General features: G+C 41.1%; 1 protein-coding gene and 1 long non-coding RNA gene across 7 annotated transcripts in view; one reads left to right on the plus strand and one right to left on the minus strand.

Annotated features, from left to right (window-relative positions):
* Parn (poly(A)-specific ribonuclease) overlaps window positions 1-19,304 on the minus strand; it is a 138,439-nt gene that overhangs the window by 102,296 nt on the left and 16,839 nt on the right. For 5 of the 6 annotated variants that reach the window (XM_031363092.1, XM_031363089.1, XM_031363091.1 and 2 more), the window contains exons 7-13: window positions 18,662-18,806; window positions 17,258-17,323; window positions 16,419-16,457; window positions 15,047-15,089; window positions 13,853-13,933; window positions 13,146-13,202; window positions 6,477-6,554 (exon numbers count right to left, since the gene is read on the minus strand). In XM_031363092.1, coding sequence (XP_031218952.1) covers window positions 6,477-6,554; window positions 13,146-13,202; window positions 13,853-13,933; window positions 15,047-15,089; window positions 16,419-16,457; window positions 17,258-17,323; window positions 18,662-18,806 — 509 coding nt within the window. The remainder of the gene's footprint in view (window positions 1-6,476; window positions 6,555-13,145; window positions 13,203-13,852; window positions 13,934-15,046; window positions 15,090-16,418; window positions 16,458-17,257; window positions 17,324-18,661; window positions 18,807-19,304) is intronic. The other variant, XM_031363090.1, reaches the window with a different exon arrangement.
* On the plus strand, window positions 9,674-13,236 carry LOC116085595. The gene is made up of 3 exons (XR_004116659.1): window positions 9,674-10,083; window positions 10,733-10,774; window positions 12,929-13,236. It is a non-coding gene; the product is annotated as an uncharacterized LOC116085595 (long non-coding RNA).

Below are 19,304 nucleotides of genomic sequence, written 5' to 3' on the forward strand. Positions count from 1 at the left end.
AAAAAAAAAAAAAAAAAAAAGTTACTTCTAAAAGTACCTAAATTAGACTATTCATTTTACCAGTTGATTTTTATCTGGAATTCTAAGCAGAAATAAGAGCACTTTGGTTTTGAATTTGCCCATTTACATAATTGCCATGCTAGCCTGGGTAGTGACACTCCTGACCTCATGCTTCACAGCAAGCTGCCATTTACAATTAGCTTTTTAACACTGTAAACACAGACAGTATTTAGTTTGAAATACACACCAGCTTCTCAATGGTTGTCATTGAATCAATGGATAATCCATGAGCAAGGGTCTAAGGCTAAGTCAAACAAAAAATGCCCTAAAGTCCGTTGTTCACCTTCTATACCACTAAGAAGTTTTACAAACAAGAGAAAAGTAGAATTATGGCCACCTCCAGAACTCACAAAGAATACTGGACTAAGGTCATGCTCAAGTAGCAGGAGGTCCCATAAGAAACTCTCTACTAAATCACAAGACACGGTTTCTTTCTTTTTATTTTTATCTTGGTATATCTGTGCAAATATGTATATATGTGTTTCGCATAAGCCTGCCACAGCAATTGTGTGAAAATCTAAAGACAATTTCTAATGTCAGGCTTCTCCTTCCAACATGTGTGAGCCAGGGTCTCTTGTTCAGCATACAACAGGCCACCTCACTCCTAAGCTTCCACCTTCCATCTTGCCATAGGAATTCTGGGTTATAGATAAGCTACTGACTAGCTTTACATTCAGTTTTAAATATGGTGCCAGTTGCTGGAGAGATGGTTCAGTTAAAGAGCACTGGCTGCTCTTCCAGAAGACTGGGTTTCAATTCCCAGAACCCACGTGGCAGCTCTGAACTGTTTATAACTCTAGTCCCAGGGGACCCACTGCCCTCTTCTGGCTTCTGTTGGTACCAGGCATTGAAGTAGTGCACAGACACATAAGCAGGCTTTAGTGGTTTTAATATGAATAACCCCCATAGGCTCATATGTTTGAAAGCTTGGTCCATAGTTAGCAGAACTATTTGGGAAGGATTAGGTGAAGCCTTGTTTGGGAAAGTGTGCAACAGGAGTTTGGGATTGCCAAAGCCCACCCATTCCAGCCCTGACCCTCCGTCTGTAGCCTGCAGATCAGCATGCAAATCTCTCAGCTACTGCTCCAAGGCCTTCCTTCCTTCCTTCTCACCACGTGATCACGGACTCACACTCTAGAACTGTAAGCAAGTCCCAAATTAAATACTTTCTTTTCTTTTCTTTCTTTCTTTTCTTTTTTTTTTTTTTTTTTTTTTTTTTTTTTTTTTGTTTTTCGAGACAGGGTTTCTCTGTGTAGCCCTGGCTGTCCTGGAACTCACTCTGGAGACCAGGCTGGCCTTAAACTCAGAAATCTCCCAAGTGCTCGGATTAAAGGTGTGTGCCACCACCGCCCGGCTTTTTTTTTGGTTAGTTATTTTCTAAGAGATGCTTTGGTCATAGTTTCTCTTCACAGTAATAAAACAGGCAAGAGTGTGTTGGTTAATCTTATGTCACCTTGTCATACAAACTAGAGTTATCTGAAAAGAGGGAACCTCAGTTGAGAAAATGCCCCCAAAAGATCCAGTTGTAATTCATTTTCATAATTAGTGATAATTAGGATCCACCCCATTGTAGGTTGTTCCATGCCCGGGCTGGTGGTCCTGGGTTCATTATCAGAAAGCAGTCTGAGCAAGCCATGTTTAGCAAGCAGTATCCATCCACCATCCATGGCCTCTACATCAGCTCCTGCCTCCAGGTTCCTACCCTATTTGAGTTCCTATCCTGACTTCCTTCCATGATGAATATCAATATGAAAGTGTAAGCTAAAAATAAACCCTTTTATACACAACTTGCTTTTTGGTCATAGTGTTAAATCAGAAACCCTAACTAAGACCACACCCATACACAAATATAAAATAAATGTTTTTTAATTTAAATATGGTGGCAGGAAATTTAACTATTCTACCATCTTCAATAGATTGTCTCCTATTCATGTCATTTTTTTCCATAGCTAAATAAAAGAACAGGTTTTTTTTCTCTCTGATAATGCAGGGGATGAAGGCATATGTGTGTTCGTGCATGCATGCTAAATCAGCTCAGGTGCCTTAGTGAGCTAAAACTGTAATCACCTGCTTTCGGGTTATACTGGCTGGTTTTGTATGTCAACTTGACACAAGCTGGAGTTATCACAGAGAAAGGAACCTCACTTAAGGAAATGCTTCCATTAGACCCAGCCATAAGGCATTTTCTCAATTAGTGATCAAGGGGGAATGGCCCATTATGGGCTGATAGTCCTGGGTTCTATAAGAAAGAAAGCTAAGCAAGCCAGGGAAAGCAAGCCAGTAAGTAACATCCCTCTATGTGTCTCCAGGATCCTGCCCTGTGTGAGTGAGTTCCAGTCCTGACTTCCTTTGGTGATGAACAGCAATGTGGAAGTGTAAGCTAAATCAACCCTCTCCTCCCCAACTTGCTTCCTGGTCATGATGTTTGTGCAGGAATAGAAACCCTGACTAAGACACTGGTAGAATTTGAATTGGACTAGCCTCATTCAAGTTCACATTTTCTGAGCACTCACACACAAATTGAAGTCAATCCTCCTCAGATCTATCACCTAGAAGAAGGGGCTGTGCCATATAATATAGAACAAAACTTAGGCACTGGGAACCCCTAAAGCCCTGGAGGATCGGCCACTGAAAGTTCCAGCAAGGCAGCAAGCAGAAAAGAACTGTGTGGTAGGAAAGGGTTAAGTAGAGATGCAGACTGAGAACATGAAGCAGCAACCTTCTCTGGCCTCTGCAGCATCAGGAGAGCAAATAGAGCACATTCATACATGAAGGCAGAACACTCATACACTCTAAAAATTATTTATTTTTATTTGTGTGTGTATATGGGTGAGTTTATGGGCATTACATTTTTGCAAGTGCCCTTGGAGGCCTGAGGGAATCAGATCCCCTGGAGCTGGAGTTACATACAAGCAGTTAGGAGCCACTAATGGGCAGGAACAAACCCATGCCCTCTGAAAAAGCAGCAAGTGCACTTAACTACTGAGACACCTCACTCGCCCTAAAGTAAGTTGGTTTTTTTCTTAAGGACATAAAAATAAAGCATAGTGTGATGACTATTCTTGGTTAACTTGACTACATCTAGAATTATCTAAAACTCAAATGGCTGGGCACACCTGTAAGGGGCTTTTTTTTTTTTTAATTAAGTCATCTAAGTGGGACAACCCACATCTACTCTGAATTTTTTTTAAATATTTATTTATTTATTATATGTGAGATGTGAGTACACTGTAGCTGTCTTCAGACACTCCAGAAGAGAGTGTTAGATCTCATTACGCATGGTTGTAAGCCACCATGTGGTTGCTGGGTATTGAACTCAGGACCTCTGGAAGAGCAGTCAGTACTTTTAACTGCTGAGCCATCTCTCCAGCCCTACTCTGAATTTTTGAGGTAAAAAGACAAACCTTTAATCCTGATTTTTTTTTTGAGGTGGAAGATCCACCTTAAGTCTAGGCCACACCTTCTGTTGGCAGCCCACATAAAGGACACAGAAACAGGAAACTTTGTTGTTCTCTTTGTACTCTTGCTATTACTGGCTCAAGTCCATTCCTTCACTGGCATTAGAGCTTACTTCTTAGGGATTCTGGCATCTACTGAAGACTAGCTGAGACATGCAGCCTGTTGGCCTGAACAGCTACTGGATCCTTAGAGTTTCTATCAGTTCTGTTCCTGTAGAACTCTGACTAATACTCATGGATTGGCAAACTATAGCCACACAACCCAAATTTGAATCACCTGTTGGGGATTGTGCAAGAGGAACAACAAAACAGCTTTAGAATTCATGGACTGTGGCCGAGCAGTTACTACAACCTCATGGTTGTGCCTCGGAGAGGAGGAGCCCAGAGGACTGTGTGTCCTGAGGACTTCATGCTGCTGTGGAGCATGGCTCTGCTTGTTGCCCTCACAGTCATCACATCCCCCATAATCTATGAACTGTAGGAAAACTTTAAGGGGTTTCCAGCCCCTCACTGGGCAATGTCGTTGGCATTTACAACAGTGGATTGATCTTTGTCAAGCACTGCTGCTGCAGAAGATTAATGATTCAACCACCACCCTCAGAAAGAACTAAGAGATGCACATTGTTAGTAAAGTTAGGTTAAGACGCTTTTGTTAGTGGCTTTGACAAGGAAAATCTAAGGGAACAACTTAAAGTTCAGAAAGGCTACTTTAATAATTGAGCAAATTTTTGAGGTCAGGGAACAAGAATAATGGCAGCCCGACTAGCACTGGTTGACATTCCTCTCTGTGATCAAGGTGATGATTAATTTCTTGTACCTATTTTTGCCCTCATCTTCCTGATAAAATTTAATAAACAACTGTTAATGAGTAGGTGTGCACCTTGAAGATTTAAAATAAAAATGACTGATTGTTTTTTATATATGAAAGTTTATATTTGGGCTAGAGAGATAGCTCAGCGGGTAAGAGCACTGACTGCTCTTCCGAAGGTCCTGAGTTCAAATCCCAGCAACCACATGGTGTCTCACAACCATCCATAATGGAATCACAACCATCCACAATGGGATCTGATGGCCTCTTCTGGTATGTCTGAAGACAGTTACAGTCTACTTAGATATAATAATAAATAAATCTTTGGGCTGGAGCAAGCAGGGCCGGAGCAAGTGGGGCCAGATCGAGCAGAGGTCCCCTGAATTCAATTCCCAGCAACCACATGATGGCTCACAACCATCTGTACAGCTACAGTGTACTCATATACATAAAATAAATAAATCTTTAAAAAACAGTTTAGATTTATGATTTTTTTAAAGTTTTATAAGAATACTTTTAAAGATAAATAACAAAAGTCAATGATCCTTTGGTTATAATTGCAAATTGCAGTCTGCCAATAATGTAACCACATTGTAATTTTTATATTGCTTGAAAGATTTTGCTAGGATATATAAACTGTGGGAGAAGGAATAAAGTTCTTAGAACTACTAAGTACTTCATCCACCAATGTGTGTTCACTCACATGTATACTTTTCCCCCTAAAAGAAAGAACCCATTTGACCTAAAAAGAAGATTCTTTTATCTGTGTTCTGCCGACTCCATGCCTCTCCCTTCATATCCAAATGTGTTGAAGCTGGATGTTGACAGCCACCACCTCATTTTTTCCCTTAAATCAGGTATTATCCAACATAGCAGGTTATAATGGCAGACTATAGACAGTTGTCATAGCACTCACTATGCAGCATAGAAAATAAAAAATATTTTACTATGTGATCTATTATAAAAATTCTGCCAATGTATAGTATAAAAGACAAACTGAATGTTAAATAGGGAGAAGGGATTGCATCTGGCTGAACGCCAGAAGAGAAGAACAGATACTTGAGAGCGAAATGAGATCTCAGGGATGAGGGACAACATGGAGTCATCAAGATTATCCACTGGACTGGCAGAATTCAAGCTGACATGAAACACAGGATTGCGGCTGGGAAATCAGAGTAGCACTGGTTTAAAGACAGTGAAAGAAGAAAAAGGGGGGAGCCAAATTTTTAAATCTCTTTTGAGATATATAAATCTTAAAAATGCGTTTGTCTGAGGGCTAGAGTCTACCATGAACTTTACACCTGAGGCTAAGAGAGACCAGGGCTGGGGATGGATGTTGGAGTACCTATGGTATTTGTGAGTCAAGCCATGGCAGAGAGTCAGGTGTTTGAAAGACAAAAAGATAAAGGAGAGTGGAAGCAGAGTGATGGAGGCAAGAGACACAGCCACAGCAGCTGCAGAGTGAGGGAGAAAAGCCAGAAGAGGGAAAAAACATGTGATGATGACCCAGATGATCTGACTTCAGTACAGAAATACCACCAAGGTCCCCAGGGAGCCTCAAGGTGCTCGGCAGTAGCCATCAAGTGGCATCATGATCCTTCCAGCTCTCCTAAGTGTAATTTTGAAAATACCTGTGGCCTATTCTATGTACAGCAGTAAATGAACAAACTTATCAGCATTGATTGAGGAAATGAATATTTAGCCTTGCTCTCGCAATACCTGACAGCCATCAACCCCTTAAAATAGCTTGTGTATACATCCTGTCAAAACAGCAAAGCTGGCTTAGCAGCCCAGAGTACTTTCAAACTATCTTCCTAGGTTCCTAGAAAAATATTTTAAAGATGTTGTCTGAGTTCAGTGATGAACAGCATGTGCTGCTCTTCCAGAAGACCCAGCACCCACCTCTCAGCTCAGAACCTTCTGTCACTCCAGTCCTAGAGTACATTTCTTCTGAAGCTCCTTGGATACCAGGCATGCACACATACATGCAGGCAAAATACTCATCATACACATAAAATAATAAAAATAATAAAGAAAAGCATATAAGGTCTTCCTAGGAACATGCCACATATAAGGAAATGAGGAATCACAACCCAGGCAGAGAGCACTCACAGGAAAAGTAGGTGGGTTTTGACACTGCAGCCACTTACCACAGGCAGGGGGCAGTAGAACTGGTGAATCGTGTGCATGACATCCAAGAGCATATTGTGTCCAACAACCAGCTTTCCCTGGGGAAAGACAGGTTAGGAAAAGCATGTCAGAGTTCAGGACTTTTGAATAAGGTGGATGCTTCCAATGAGACAGAGTCACAGCACAGCCAGGCTAGCCAGCTGCTTCCTAGGTAACCTGCAGAGGGCTCACGCTCTTCCTGCCTCAACTTCTCAAGTGTTGAGATTATACGTGCATAGCCACTATGCTCATTCTTAGTGATTTTTTCCCCGTTTTTATTAATCTTGTTATTTTCAAAATTTTGATGTAGTTTCTTGTCGTTGGTTTTGGTTTTTAGACAAGTCTTACTATACTATCCAGGTTGCCCCTGAACTTCTGAGCTACAGCAATCCTCCTGCCTCAGCCTCCCTGAGAAGCTGAGACTAAAGAGAACGCTGTGCCTGGCTGGAAGTAGTTTGAATGAAGCACTTTTAAACAATAAAATCTGAACTCCTGAGAACTTTGACTTCAAATACATACCTTTAAGACTCTTAAAACATCTTTAAAACCTACATATATTTAAAGATTTATTTTTAACATTGTTATAAAATATAAAAATAACTACTTCTGGCTTCAAGTACAGAAATACCACCAAGGTCCCCAGGGAGTGTCAAGGTGCTCGGCAGTAGACATCAAGTGGCATCAGCTCCTTCCAGCTCTCTTAAGTCTAAATGTGTTGTTAAACTCAACACATTTTCATTTCCTACATCATCTGTGTCCAATGGCTCATGGCACGCCATTGTTCTTCTTTTAAAAAGGTAATATTATTAGTGTGTGTGTGCACACTTGAGCACTCATGCATGCAAGCACATACTTGAGCCGGTGGTGAAGAAGACAGATACACAAGCCACAGAATGCCTGTGGAGGAGATTGGGTTACAACTTTGTGGAATCTGTCCCCTCCCTTTACATGGATTTGGGAAATCAGCCTCGGTCACCAGGCTTGGGTAGCAAATGCCTTTGCCCACTGAGCCATCTCGATGACCCTCATTGCTTTTCAATCATACATGTATAATAAAAGACTCCATTTTAGTAGCTACTAAAAATAAAATTCTTTATTAAATTTATAAAATTAAAAAAATATACCTACTAATATACAATATCACCTTAGATTTTCCAGCCCTGTGAATCCTCAGGGAATAGAGAGAAGATGTTGCGGTTTCAGGTTTGGAGGTTAGGAGAGTAGGAATTGAGATAAGACCTAATGTAGTCCAGGCTAGCCTTGAATACCTATGAAGCTGAGGATAACTACTGATCTTGTGCTTCTGTTCCCCAAGTGCTGAGATTAGGACTGTGCCACAATGTCCAGCTTTGCTTTCAAATTTTGCTTGTTTGTTTTTGTCACAATACTGGGTTAAGATGGGAGTTATGTTTTGTTTGACATAGGGGTCTCTCTCTGTAGCCTGGGCTGAGCTGGAACTCACTGTGTAGCCCTGGCTAGATGACTCCATTTTTAACATAAACATTGTCTTAGGGTTTCTACTGCTTTGATGAAACACTATAAACACAAAGCAATTAGGGGAGAAAAGGGTTTATTTGGTTTACACTTCCACATCACAGTTCATCACCAAAGGAAGTCTGGACAGGAACTCAGACAGGACTAGAACCTGGAGACAGGAGCTGAAACAGAGGTCGTGGAGGGTGCTGCCTACTGACTTGCTCCCCATGGCTTGCTCAGCCTGCTTTCTTATACAACCTAGGACCACCAGCCCAAGGATGGCACCACCCACAATGGGCTGGACCCTCCTTCACTAATCACTAATTGAAGAAATTCCCAACAGCTGTATCTCATGGAGGCATTTTCTCCACTGAGAATCACCCCTGATGACTCTAGCTTGTGTCAAATTGACACAAAACCGGTCAGTGTAAGTATCAAAGCTTTTTACAAAGTTTCAATGGTTCTTTATGCAACACCCAAACTCAGAAGTCAACTTGATTCTTTGACATAATTAATCATATACAAAATATCCCAAATCTAACAAGATGGGTTTTTGTTTTGTTTTGCTTTGCTTTGGCTTAGTATCAGTGTAAGTCTTGAGTGCCAGTGCAATGTTAAAATGCCAAGCACTGTGGCAGCAGACTCCAATCAGAATGCAGGAGAAGCTGGGAAGAAAAGACTTGGAGAAAAGCATCTTGACTAGCCACTATGAGACCAAAACCAGCAAGAGCTGCAGAAAAGGCTGTGGTCTACTCAGAACCACACTTTTCACAGGCTGAGGAGGAAAAGGCTGTAGTCTAGTCAGAACCACACTTTTCACAGGCTGAGGAGATGGCTCAGCCAGAGGCAGTCGGCCATATAAGTCAGAGGATCTGAGTTTGAATCCCCAGAATAGTGACATACAGTTCTAATAATCCAAACACTGCAGAGGGATCATTAGTCAGCAAGCCTAATCAATGAGGACCAAAATAAGAAAAAGGGAGTAGGGGAAGGGGGAAAACAAGTGAAGACGGAAGATGCCAGATGTCAACATCTGTCTTAGTCACTGCTCTACTGCTATGAAGAAACACCATGACCAACACAAACTCTTCTTATAAAAGAAAGCATTTAATTGGGTCTAGCATCCAAGGTTAGGGAGTGTGGTGGCATGCATGTCACTGGAGCAGTAGCTGAGAGCTACATCCTGATCCAAAGGCAAAGAGAAAGACTTTGGGGTTGGCATGAACTTTTGAAACCTCAAAGTCCAACTCCAGAGACACACTTCCTCTAAAAAAGTCACACCTCCTATTCCTTTCAAATAGTGCCACTCAAGTGTGTGAGCCTATGAGGGGGCCATTTTCAATCAAACCACACCAACCATATCCTGAACATAGAACTGTGTATATATGCACAGTGTCCAGTGACATCTAGAGCCAGGACAGCACAAAAGGAACCCCAGGCTAGAATCTTGGTTTCAAAATCCATTCTAGAGGCTACAGGATGGACCAATGGCTAAGAGTGAGTACTGTTCCAACATCCATGCTGGGTGGCTCATAATCACCTGCAATTCCAGCTGGAAAGACATCTACCAATGTTCTCTTCTGGCTTTTGAAGGCAACCTCATATGAGTGGCATATAAATACAGATAAAAACAAATGTTCCACGCTGGGCAGTGGTGGTCCATGCCTTTAATCTTGAGTCTAGCCTGTTCTACAGAGAGAGTTCCAGGGAATAGAGAACTACACAGAGAAACCATGTCTTGAAGAACAAACAAAACTCCATTCTCCTGGAACCAGATCTCCTTAAAAAAAATCACTGTGAATGAATTAATGAAGCCAGAAGAAACACAACATGACACGAAGAAATGTTCAAAGTAATGAGACAGGAAACTTACTCGAAGGACATAAGAGCCAAACTAAAAAAGGACCAATTAAAACTATTCCAAATTGAATCACAAAATAAGCAATAAAAACACTAGGTTATAGGCCTGGAGAGATGGCTCAGTGGTTAAGAGAACTGACTGCCCTTCCAGAGGTCCTGAGTTCAATTCCCAGCAACTACATGGTGACTCACAACCATCTGTAATGGGATCCGATGCCCTCTTCTGGTGTGCCGACCTAGCCAACCACGGTGGTAGGTACCTGAACTACAGTGGTAAGTGCCTGAACTCCTAGCCAACTACAGTGGTAGGTGCCTGAACTCCTAGCACTTGAGAAGTTGAGGCAACAGGATGGAACAGGCTAAGTCTCTGTCTCAAAAACAAACAACAACAACACTAGGTTGTCTGGTATTGATTTTTATGACATGTTTACATGCTCGGTAGTGTAGACTAGCTTCCCAAACCCTGACCTTCCTGCCTCTGCCTCTCAAGTACTGAGACAACAGATGTGCAACAGCACAGCCTACTCACCAAAGATATTTACTACCTACAAAGGAAAACCAGTAACTTCACAGAGCAGCAATCCATTACTGAGGTCAACATCATAAATAGCATTTCTGTGGCATTCTTGCCACAACAGAACATTCGGATTCTAAACATGAAACAACAAAGACCAACTGAGGGACATTTAACAAAAACAAAGAAAATTCATCAACACTATCAAGTTATCGAGACAAAGATTATCAGAGTCTATAAGAGTAAGGAGTGGCAATGAGCAAATAGAGCAGTCCTGCCCAGAACTGTGAAAAGACTTAGCTGAGAAGCCCGGGAGACTCAAAGTAAAGTTTTAGTTTCCTTCGTCATGTTACACTGATATTCACTTCCTGGTTCTCATTATCACAGGACAGCAATGCAGGATGTTAGCATCGGGGACAGTTGTCCAAGGTATGCATGGAGATTCTTTATTATTCCTGTGACATTTATGTGAGTATGAAATTAGAAGCCTAAGGCTTCATCCCTGGAACAAACACAATGGAAGAGAAATGATTCTCAGGACTGCCCTCTAGCTTCCATGTGTGTCTGTGTATACACACAAGGACAAAGAGACAGAGACAGAGACAGACAGACAGACAGACAGACAGACAGACAGACAGACAGAGACAGAGAGAAAGAGGCTGGAGATGTAGCTGAGTTGGCAGAGGTTTTCCTAGTAACTGTACAATCCTAAGGTCAAATCTCAATAGCACCAAAATATTTACAGCTATATAAAACATATAACATAGATCTGTACTGACTGCATAATTATTTAGTATAATATAAATATCCCAGAGGAGTGGGAGGGAAGCTCCAGAGATATCTCAGTGGTTAAGAGTTCAGTTCCCAAGACCCACACTGGGCAGGTTACAGCAGCTCCAGAGGAATCTGACTCTCCTGCATTCTATGAGCAGCTGCACCACCGAGTCCACACATGCACATTCAGGCAGAGCACCCATAGACATGAGTCAAACAGTTAAAGTGTACTGGATTCCACCTGCAAGCCTGCAGATAGATAGATAGATAGATAGATAGATAGATAGATAGATAGATAGATAGATAGATAGATAGGTCTACTAGCTTCACAGAGCTTATTGATATTAAAAAAAAAATAACTTTGGCAGTGGTGGCACATATCTTTAATCCCAGCACTTGGGAGGCAGAGGCAGAGAGATCCTTGAGTTTGAGGCCAGCCTGGTCTACAGAGTGAGTTCCAGGAGAGCCAGGGCTATACAGAGATACCGTATCTCAAAAACAAACAAAGAAATTAATATTAGAAATAACTTCATTTCTAAGATACATAACTTTTTTCTGTTTCCTCTAAATCCTAGGAAACACAGTTTTATTTTGATCCTCTTATTAAACAGAGTGTTTTGAAGAGATGCTTGTCATTTTCTCATTTCTCAGATCTGCCCAGGCCCCATATGTATTCAAATGTACTACTATTAATGTCTTCTGTATTTTTTCTGAGTACGCATAGCCAAGCAAATAGAAATGCACATCTCCTTGTGTATAAGGAGAACAAATGCCTCAATTTTGGAAAGTAAGCTGAATTATTATGCTAGTTAACGTGGATCAAAATTGAAGCCCCCTTGCTTTTCAAGCATGCTGGCTAAGTGTTCACACAGTATCAAGGGTGGCCAGAACCTGCTTTTCTGGGTACCTGAGACCTTAGCAGCTGCTCAAGTGACTCACCCCTTTCTTCTCCCAGAATGACACGATTTTAGGTTCAGTACAGTTTAAGTCTTCTTGAGTAACAGAGTTCTTTATAGCTAATGAACTCTTTCATTTGTGCTGTCTTCCAATGAGGACACAGTGAGTCTCCTCTCCACTGTCTATGTTAACAGACTGGGGCTTGAACTCTGAGAGGGTCTCAATGGGCAGCATGTAAGGGACAAGACAACTTCTTCCCAGACCCAATTGCCCATGGAAAAGAAAGTGTTAGACCCAGGTGACCTACTATCAAAGCAAGAGCACCACCTGATTTAACCATGACAAAGGTGGATGCCTTTCAGAAAGCCAAGGAAGAATGCCTACCACAGAATGCTCTAGTACATTTACACAAACAATTAGCATGTTTTTAAAGCTTTATTATTACTAAGATTGTGATGGATGAATTTTGGGATTTAATTACAGTTCTATAGAGGAAGTCAACTTGTAATTATTTATCCTTTGGATTCCTCTGCTTGCTCTTTGACTTCTAGTTCTTGTATTCAGACTAATGAAAGTCAGTTTTGTGCAGCTATACAAGGACATTGTAGGGCAGGGTGATCTTGTATTTTTGTGCCTTTGTATGTATAGGATACATATGTGTGTGTATGTATGTGTATAAATATATATATATATGTATGTATACATGTATATATGTATGTATATTATGTATACATATGCATACTAACTTAAAAACATTTATTTCTCACAGTGTGTTTGTGTATGTGCGTTTTTGTGTGTTTGTGTGTGTGCGTGTGTGTGAGTGTATGTGTGTGTGTGTGTGTGTGAGGGGGGGTCCCTCATATGTCAAAGGGCATGCATGTGATTGTGTGTGTGTTTGTACTTTTGCAACAGAGGCTTTCTGAAAACTGATTTGGATATAATTCAGCAATGGTGACGTCTGACCTGCTACACTGTACTGCAGCAGTCCAAGGTACTAACTTCTTCCCCCAGACTAGGTAAACATTCCAAGGGGAACCAAGTGAGCCATTTGCAGTAGCAGTTAGACACTTCATTTTAAATACTGTGCTTAGCCATATAACTTCAAGAAAACCAAATGTGGATGACTCACCGAATTAGCAATGGCATGGATGACTCTTGAAAATCCCACAGCATCATTCAGTTCCTCCTAAGTAAAAGAACTAATTAAAACAGAAAGGCTGCAAGAGGGCTCAGACAATAAAGTTGTGTGCACAAAGGGCTCCCAGTCTGTGCCCCTGGGAACCCTGTAAAGGCTCAAGAAGAGAACCACTCGTCAAAGCTTTCCACTGACCTCCACATGTGTGTCCTTGAACAAGTGAGCCCCGCCACAATCTGTCTCTGTCTCTCTCTCTCTCACACACACACTCACATACACACACACACACACACACACACACACACACAAGTGAGAAATAAAGGTTCTTAAAAGTTGGTGTGTAGCCGGGCAGTGATGGCAAACGCCTTTAATCCCAACACTTCAACACCTGGGAGGCAGAGGCAGGTGGATTTCTGAGTTCCGAGGCCAGCTTGGTCTACAGAGTGAGTTCCAGGACAGCTAGAAAGCTATGCAGAGAAACCCTGTCTCGAAAAACCAAAAAAGAGACTGAGGCGAGAGAATCAGGAAATGCAGTCTAATACCCTACTGGTTTTTAAAAAACAAAACAAATCTAACTTTGACTAGTGGTCATCTGCTGGCTAAATGAATCCAACAACTGTGATCCAGAAATACATAGAAAAAAATTAGTTATGTCTATATTATCATTTCTTATGCAAAAGAATCAGACTGTAGGCACTTACCTGCTCCTTCGTGTACCTCTCCTGCTCTCTCCTTTTGCGTTCTTCTTCGTCCACTTTGCTGATAACTATGTGTCTCTCCTTCTAAAAGACAAATAATGCCCAGTGTTCTGGAAACATTTAACCCCTTAGCCTCCAAAGTACTGTGATTACTCTGAATGGCAATTCTGACGTATTATGCTACACAGTAAATTAAAGGACAGCCTCGGTTATACAATGAAACCACCTCAATGAACCAAAAGTTATAAGCCAAAGCATAAGCAAGCACAACCAAAACTATTGTAAGACGATGCCAAAGCTGAGTGGGCACACAACCCCTATATGTCTGCATGGCCATGACACTTACAGTATTTTAAGATTGCAAACCAACAAACATCAGTTGAAATCAGCTACAAACCATGCAAATAAGACTCCATAGCCAGGCAGTGGTGGCGCACACCTTTAATCCCAACACTTGGGAGGCAGAGGCAGGCAGATTTCTGAGTTTGAGGCCAGCCTGGTTTACAGAGTGACTTTCAGGACAGCCAGGGCTAAACAGAGAAACCCTGTCTCAAAAAAAAAACCAAAAAAATAAAACAAAACAACAAAAAAAAAGATTACAATAAATGTATATATTACAAATGAAAAAAAGTTCATTTCTACTTATCTACTAAATAATCATACTTGGTTGGCATTTGTTTGTTTTGTTTGAAACATAGTATCTCTACATAACTGTCCTAAAAGTCACTATATAGACGAGGCCTGGAATTCACAGAGATCTATCTGCTTCTGAGTGCTGGGATTAAGGGCAAGTACCACTACTCCTGGCCTGAATCATCAAAAAGCTGTAAGTAGAGTTGGGGAGGTGGGTCAGTGGTTAAGGGCACTGACTGCTCTTATAGAAGCCCTGAATTCAGTTTCCCACACCTACATGGTAGCCTACAAACACATGTATCTCCAATTCTTTTCTGACCTCCATGGGCACATGGTACACATACCACACACAGCCAAACCACAAATAAAATTAAAAGCTATAAGCTACATTAGCAAAAGATTATCATGCTTAGCCACACTATACAAATGAGAAAAATCAGAGTCAGAGAGGACAAGTGGCTGGCCAAAGTCACAGCTCATGGAAGGCAGCTCAAAGGTGAAAACTATCCACACCTCAGTGAATCACCGATAGTTAAATGTGAGCACTGAATAGCTCTTAGTTACCTTGTCAGTCTCTAATGTCTCAACATGAATGCCTTTAGGATACCTAAAGGAAAAAAGGAAAAATTCACATCAGTGCACTGCTAAAACCCCCAAAGAATTCAACACACTGCCATGTGGCTATAAACTAAGTTTTACTAAAATGAGACAATCATGACTAAAGACTTTAAAATAAACCAACTTACAACACCTCAGCTGCTATTTCCCTGCCTCTTCTCTAAAATGCACAGGAACAATACCAGTTTTGTGTGGACCTTTTAGGGTTTTAGCAGTTTCTAAAATGCTTGGCATTTTATATTGCAGTCAACACACTGCCACAGAGGTATCTTACATCCAAATGCCTACTTTGTAACTGAAGTGGTAACAGTCTCCTAAACTTAGGGAAGGGTTGGAGGGCAGTAGGGATGCTGGGCTTCAATTTGCTTTAGTGTTTGCAGCAGCCAAAGAGGAGAGAGATGTGGAAAGCATAGAGATAGATGTAAGGATAAGACAAGAGAGGAGGTTGGACAAGACAGCCTACAGCCCTCCCGTCCTGTTTAAAAATTATTCCCTCCCGGAACTTGGGAGGCAGAGGCAGATAGATCTCTGTGAGTTTGAGGCCAGCCTGGTCTATGAAACAACTTCCAGGACAGGCAAGACTACACAAAGAAACAAAAATAAAATAAAATAAAATAAAATACAATGAAAGTTATTCATGTACACATCACTGTCAAGAGTTTTTTGTTTTGCTTTGTTTTGATTTGATTTGTTTTGTTTTTAGTATGAAAGAGAGTGAGAGAGAGAGGAAGACATAGAGAACAGAGGGAATTACATACATTTAAGACATCTACCAAATGGTAATAGAAAATTAAATGGCCAGGCGTGGTGGCGCACGCCTTTAAGTCCCAGCACTTGGGAGGCAGAGGCAGGCAGATTTCTGAGTTCGAGGCCAGCTTGGTGAACAGAGTAAGTTCCAGGACAGCCAAGGTGACACAGAGAAACCCTGTCTAGAAAAACAAAAAAAAAAAAAAGATTTATATTTTGTATGAGCAATTTAAGAATTGACTGGGAACATGTAGGGTCACATGACCCATAACTGAAAAATTCAAAAGAGCACTGGGACCGAAGATTATACTTCATTTATTAAATCCTGTCCTAGAGATCACTCTTATATCTAATTCTTTTTTTTTTTAAGATTTATTTATTTATTTTATGTATATGAGTACACTGTAGCTGTCTTCAGACATACCAGAAGAGGGCATCAGATCCCATCATATATGGTTGTGAGTCACCATGTGGTTGTTAGGAATTGAACTCAGGACCTGTGGAAGAGCAGTCAATGCTCTTAACAGCTAAGCCATCTTTCTAGCCCCTTACATGTAATTCAAATACTTACTTCCAACTCAAAGTCTGATAAATAAGTTTTCTTTGGAACCTATAAAACAAAATAAAAGGAATGAGCTTGGACTTTTTGGAGTGAACCCTAACTAATCAATCAATGGGTGGGAAAGATTTAATTTAGAGCCTCACTAGAGCAGACAGGTATGGACAACCATCACAGGCATTTCTGAGGTAGAATGACTCATCATCTTCATCAAAATTTTAATATTATATTGCTTTTAGAGAATAGGTAGAAATTATGATCAGCTACTGCTTCCTGCAGCTGTATGAAGACTTCAGAACAGATGCTTGTATTCTGACACCTCTGTGAAGCATGCCACAGAGTCAAGGAGGAAAGATGCTCAGGTGCTCTCTCATATGATTTGTATTTTTCTTTGTAGAGAAACAACAGAGGTGGCCCGACAGTGTCTGTTTAGCTCCCCTCCAGGTCAACGATGCTGCTCCTGGACACAGCCTAAAGTCTAAGTTGCAGACAAAGTATTCATTCTGAGCCTCAGAAGACAAACATTCCTGCTGTGGCAGTGCTACAGCATTCAAGTCTTAGGAATACACCTGTGACAGAAAGACTATAAGGATGCTGTAAAAAGACCACATACAAGTCAGATGTGATGACACCAGCCTTTAATCCCAGCACTCAGGAGACCGAGGCAGGTGTATCTGTATGAGTTTCAGGCTAACCTAGTCTACAAAGCAAGTCCAGGATAGCCAGGGCTGGTAACACAGAGAAACTCTGTCTCAAAAAAACAAAAAAGCAAAACAAAACCCCACGTGCATCAAAAGGCAGAAATCCTCTTCTCCTAAAAAGGAATGCATGCAGCAAACAAGCCAACTGACCCAGTGCATGGGTCAAGCGCCAGACTCCTCTTCTCTTCACTTTGTAGGAAATCCTCTATCTTCTCTCTGATGAGTAAGATTCAGACAATGACCATCAGTGCCTTGAATGGATGAAGTGATCAGAACAGTGATTGTACTCAAAACCTATACTCAAAATAATCAGCAATTGATACATTTAAAAGCAATGTAAATACTGATCTAGGGGTGAAGCCAGTGACAGTACTTGTCAAACATGAGCAGAGACAGGACTCCCATCTCTAGAACAAACACACACACACATACACACACACAGAGAAGCAGTCTAGTTTTTTTCCTTTGAGACAGTCTCATATATCCCAAGATGACATTAACCTTGCTATGTAGTGAGGCTTGAACTTTTGATCCTCCTGCCTCTACCTCTCAACTGCTGAGTGCCATGAGTATAGCTATGCATCACTATACCCAATTCATGCAGTGCTGGGGACCAAACCCTAGGCTTTGTAGATCATAGGCAAGCATTCCCCAAGGACATATTTCTTATGCTTACAGGTCCTCTTTCCATACATTCTAAACAAATAAAAAAGATAATCAAAACCAAAGAGAATAGGTATATTTTGACATATCCTTTGGATGAAATTACTGGTGACACTAGCAAAATTGTAACAAATTCTCAAACAATTTATCGATTTTAGAGCTATAGAGACTAGTTAAGAGTCACAACCATAAGTGTGAGTGAAGATCCAAGCACCAACACAAGCCAGGTGTGGCTTAACAAAGAGCCATAACCCCAGTGCCTCAAAGTAATAAAATAAAGAGAGATGCAGGATATCCAACTCCCTTCTTCTCTGATCACCTCATGTGCACACCCTCACATACATGTGTGTATACCACTCACAGAATTTGTAAGTATATTAAGAAAGAATTTGCCAATGCTAGCAATATAGTTTTGACTTTTCTAATAAAGCTATTATGCTGGTAGCTACCCTGTACAAGACTAGATACTCCTCCATAGCACATGTTTGTCAAAGACTTCACTGTGAGAAACACGTATGTATAGAACATTCTAGCAAGCTTTGGTTCAGGAAGATCTACACACCTGCTGAGACCCTCCCAGTACAGAGAGTAAGTCCAAACATCTGCACACTTGCTGAGACCCACCCAGTAGCATGGGACAAGTCCAGATGTGATGCAACATGCAGTTATTGTCTGGATTCAGATATGACACAAGTAAAGCCTGCAACTCACATTCACACTTGTGTGAACACCTTTGCAATTGAAGCACAGGTTGGTGTCAAAAACAGAAACCCTGCCACAGTCAGATACCACTTCTCACATCACACCTGCCTATGTCCCTGCAGATGCTGCAAGTGTACAACAGCCCCAGTCCATGCTCAGTGTATCTCTCATGTCAGTTTAGGAACTTACATTACTTGGTCCATAAACTTCTTCTGATCCTCGGGAATTGCCACAGGACATTTTGCCAGAGCTCCTGCCCCATTGGCTTGAGAACGTTTTTCTTCAAATTGCTCTCTCAGCTGCCTTTCTTCTTCCTGATTCAGATATGGAATTCCTACACATAATTTTTAAAAGAATAAATTAGAAGAAATAACAATTTTGCACACAAAATTATTTTTACATTTTTTTATTTATGTGTACGTATTCTGTACAGGTGCCTGTAACCTGTATACAGGTGCCTGCAGAGATCAGAAGAGGGCACTGGATTCCCTGGATCTGGAGTTACGGACATTTGTGACCTGCCAGATGGTGAGTGGTGGGAACTGTACTTCAGCACCCTGGAAGAGCAGCAACCTCTTAACTTCTGAGCTGTGTGTCCAGCCCTTACACAAAACTATTTGTTTGTTTTTGTTCTTTTGAGTCACGTCCTACTTTGTAGCCCTGGCTGTCCTAGAACACAGTATGTAGATAAGGCTAGCCTCAAATTCACTGCCTCCAAAGAAATAGGATTAAAGGCGTGCATCATTTCATCTGGTTATATACAAAACATTTTTTTAAGATTTTTTTCTTTTTTCTTTTTTTTTAAAGATTTTATTTCTTCTCTCTCTCTCTC

Source organism: Mastomys coucha, unplaced genomic scaffold (genome assembly GCF_008632895.1).
Source record: "Mastomys coucha isolate ucsf_1 unplaced genomic scaffold, UCSF_Mcou_1 pScaffold12, whole genome shotgun sequence".
Taxonomy (NCBI): Eukaryota; Metazoa; Chordata; class Mammalia; order Rodentia; family Muridae; genus Mastomys; species Mastomys coucha.